The following is a 752-nucleotide window of genomic DNA, read 5'->3' as shown; positions in this document are numbered from 1 at the left end:
AGTGTTGCACTGCCCCAGCCTCTGTCGTGCTCTCTGCTTGTGGGTTCCTCACCCCCAGGAGAGCTCCTGGAGCAGTGGGGCCGTGTCTCGTGCTGGCAGCAGCCTGCTCTGGCATAACGCTCCAGCTGCCTAAAGTTCAGCTTGGTCTGGCTGTGCCAGCCGCCGGGGCACCTGGAGCCGGACCCCTGCCTGCTGGCGTGCCTGCAGCCTGTGTGCTCTCCTTTCAGCTCCAGAGACGCTGAAGCTGGACCCGGTGACAGCACATCCCCTCCTGGAGCTCTTCAAGGGTGACACGGTGGTGCAGTGCGGGCTCCAGCAGCGCCGGGACAGCAACCCCAAGCGTTTTGACTCCAGCAACGGCATCCTCACCTGCAAGGGCTTCTCCTGCGGCCAGCACTACTGGGAGGTGATTGTGGGCACCAGGAACCACTGGCGCGTGGGCATCATCAAGGGCACGGTCAGCCGCAAAGGGAAGCTCAGCAAGTCTCCTGAGAATGGCGTCTGGCTCATCGGCCTGAAGGAAGGGAAGGTCTACGAGGCCTTCAGCACCCCGCGGGCCACCCTGCCGCTGACCACCCGGCCCCAGCGCATCGGCATCTACCTGCACTACGAGAAGGGCGAGCTGACCTTCTACACCGCTGACAACCCTGATGAGCTCAGCCCCATCTACACCTTCCAGGCGGAGTTCCAGGGCCAGCTCTACCCCATTGTGGATCTGTGCTGGCCGGAGCGAGGGCCCTACTCTCCCCCCA

General features: G+C 64.1%; 1 protein-coding gene across 1 annotated transcript in view; it reads left to right on the top strand.

The window, feature by feature from the left end:
• LOC104463874 (E3 ubiquitin-protein ligase TRIM50-like) overlaps positions 1-735 on the top strand; it is a gene marked incomplete at its 3' end in the record, with an annotated part of 3460 nt that extends 2725 nt beyond the window's left edge. Inside the window, exon 5 of the mRNA XM_010076384.1 lies at positions 228-735. Coding sequence (XP_010074686.1) covers positions 228-735 — 508 coding nt within the window. The remainder of the gene's footprint in view (positions 1-227) is intronic.
• Between the last annotated feature and the right edge of the window lie 17 nt (positions 736-752).

This window comes from Pterocles gutturalis, unplaced genomic scaffold (genome assembly GCF_000699245.1).
Source record: "Pterocles gutturalis isolate BGI_N339 unplaced genomic scaffold, ASM69924v1 scaffold26488, whole genome shotgun sequence".
Lineage (NCBI taxonomy): Eukaryota > Metazoa > Chordata > Aves > Pterocliformes > Pteroclidae > Pterocles > Pterocles gutturalis.
This window is presented reverse-complemented; position numbering and strand designations above follow the sequence as displayed.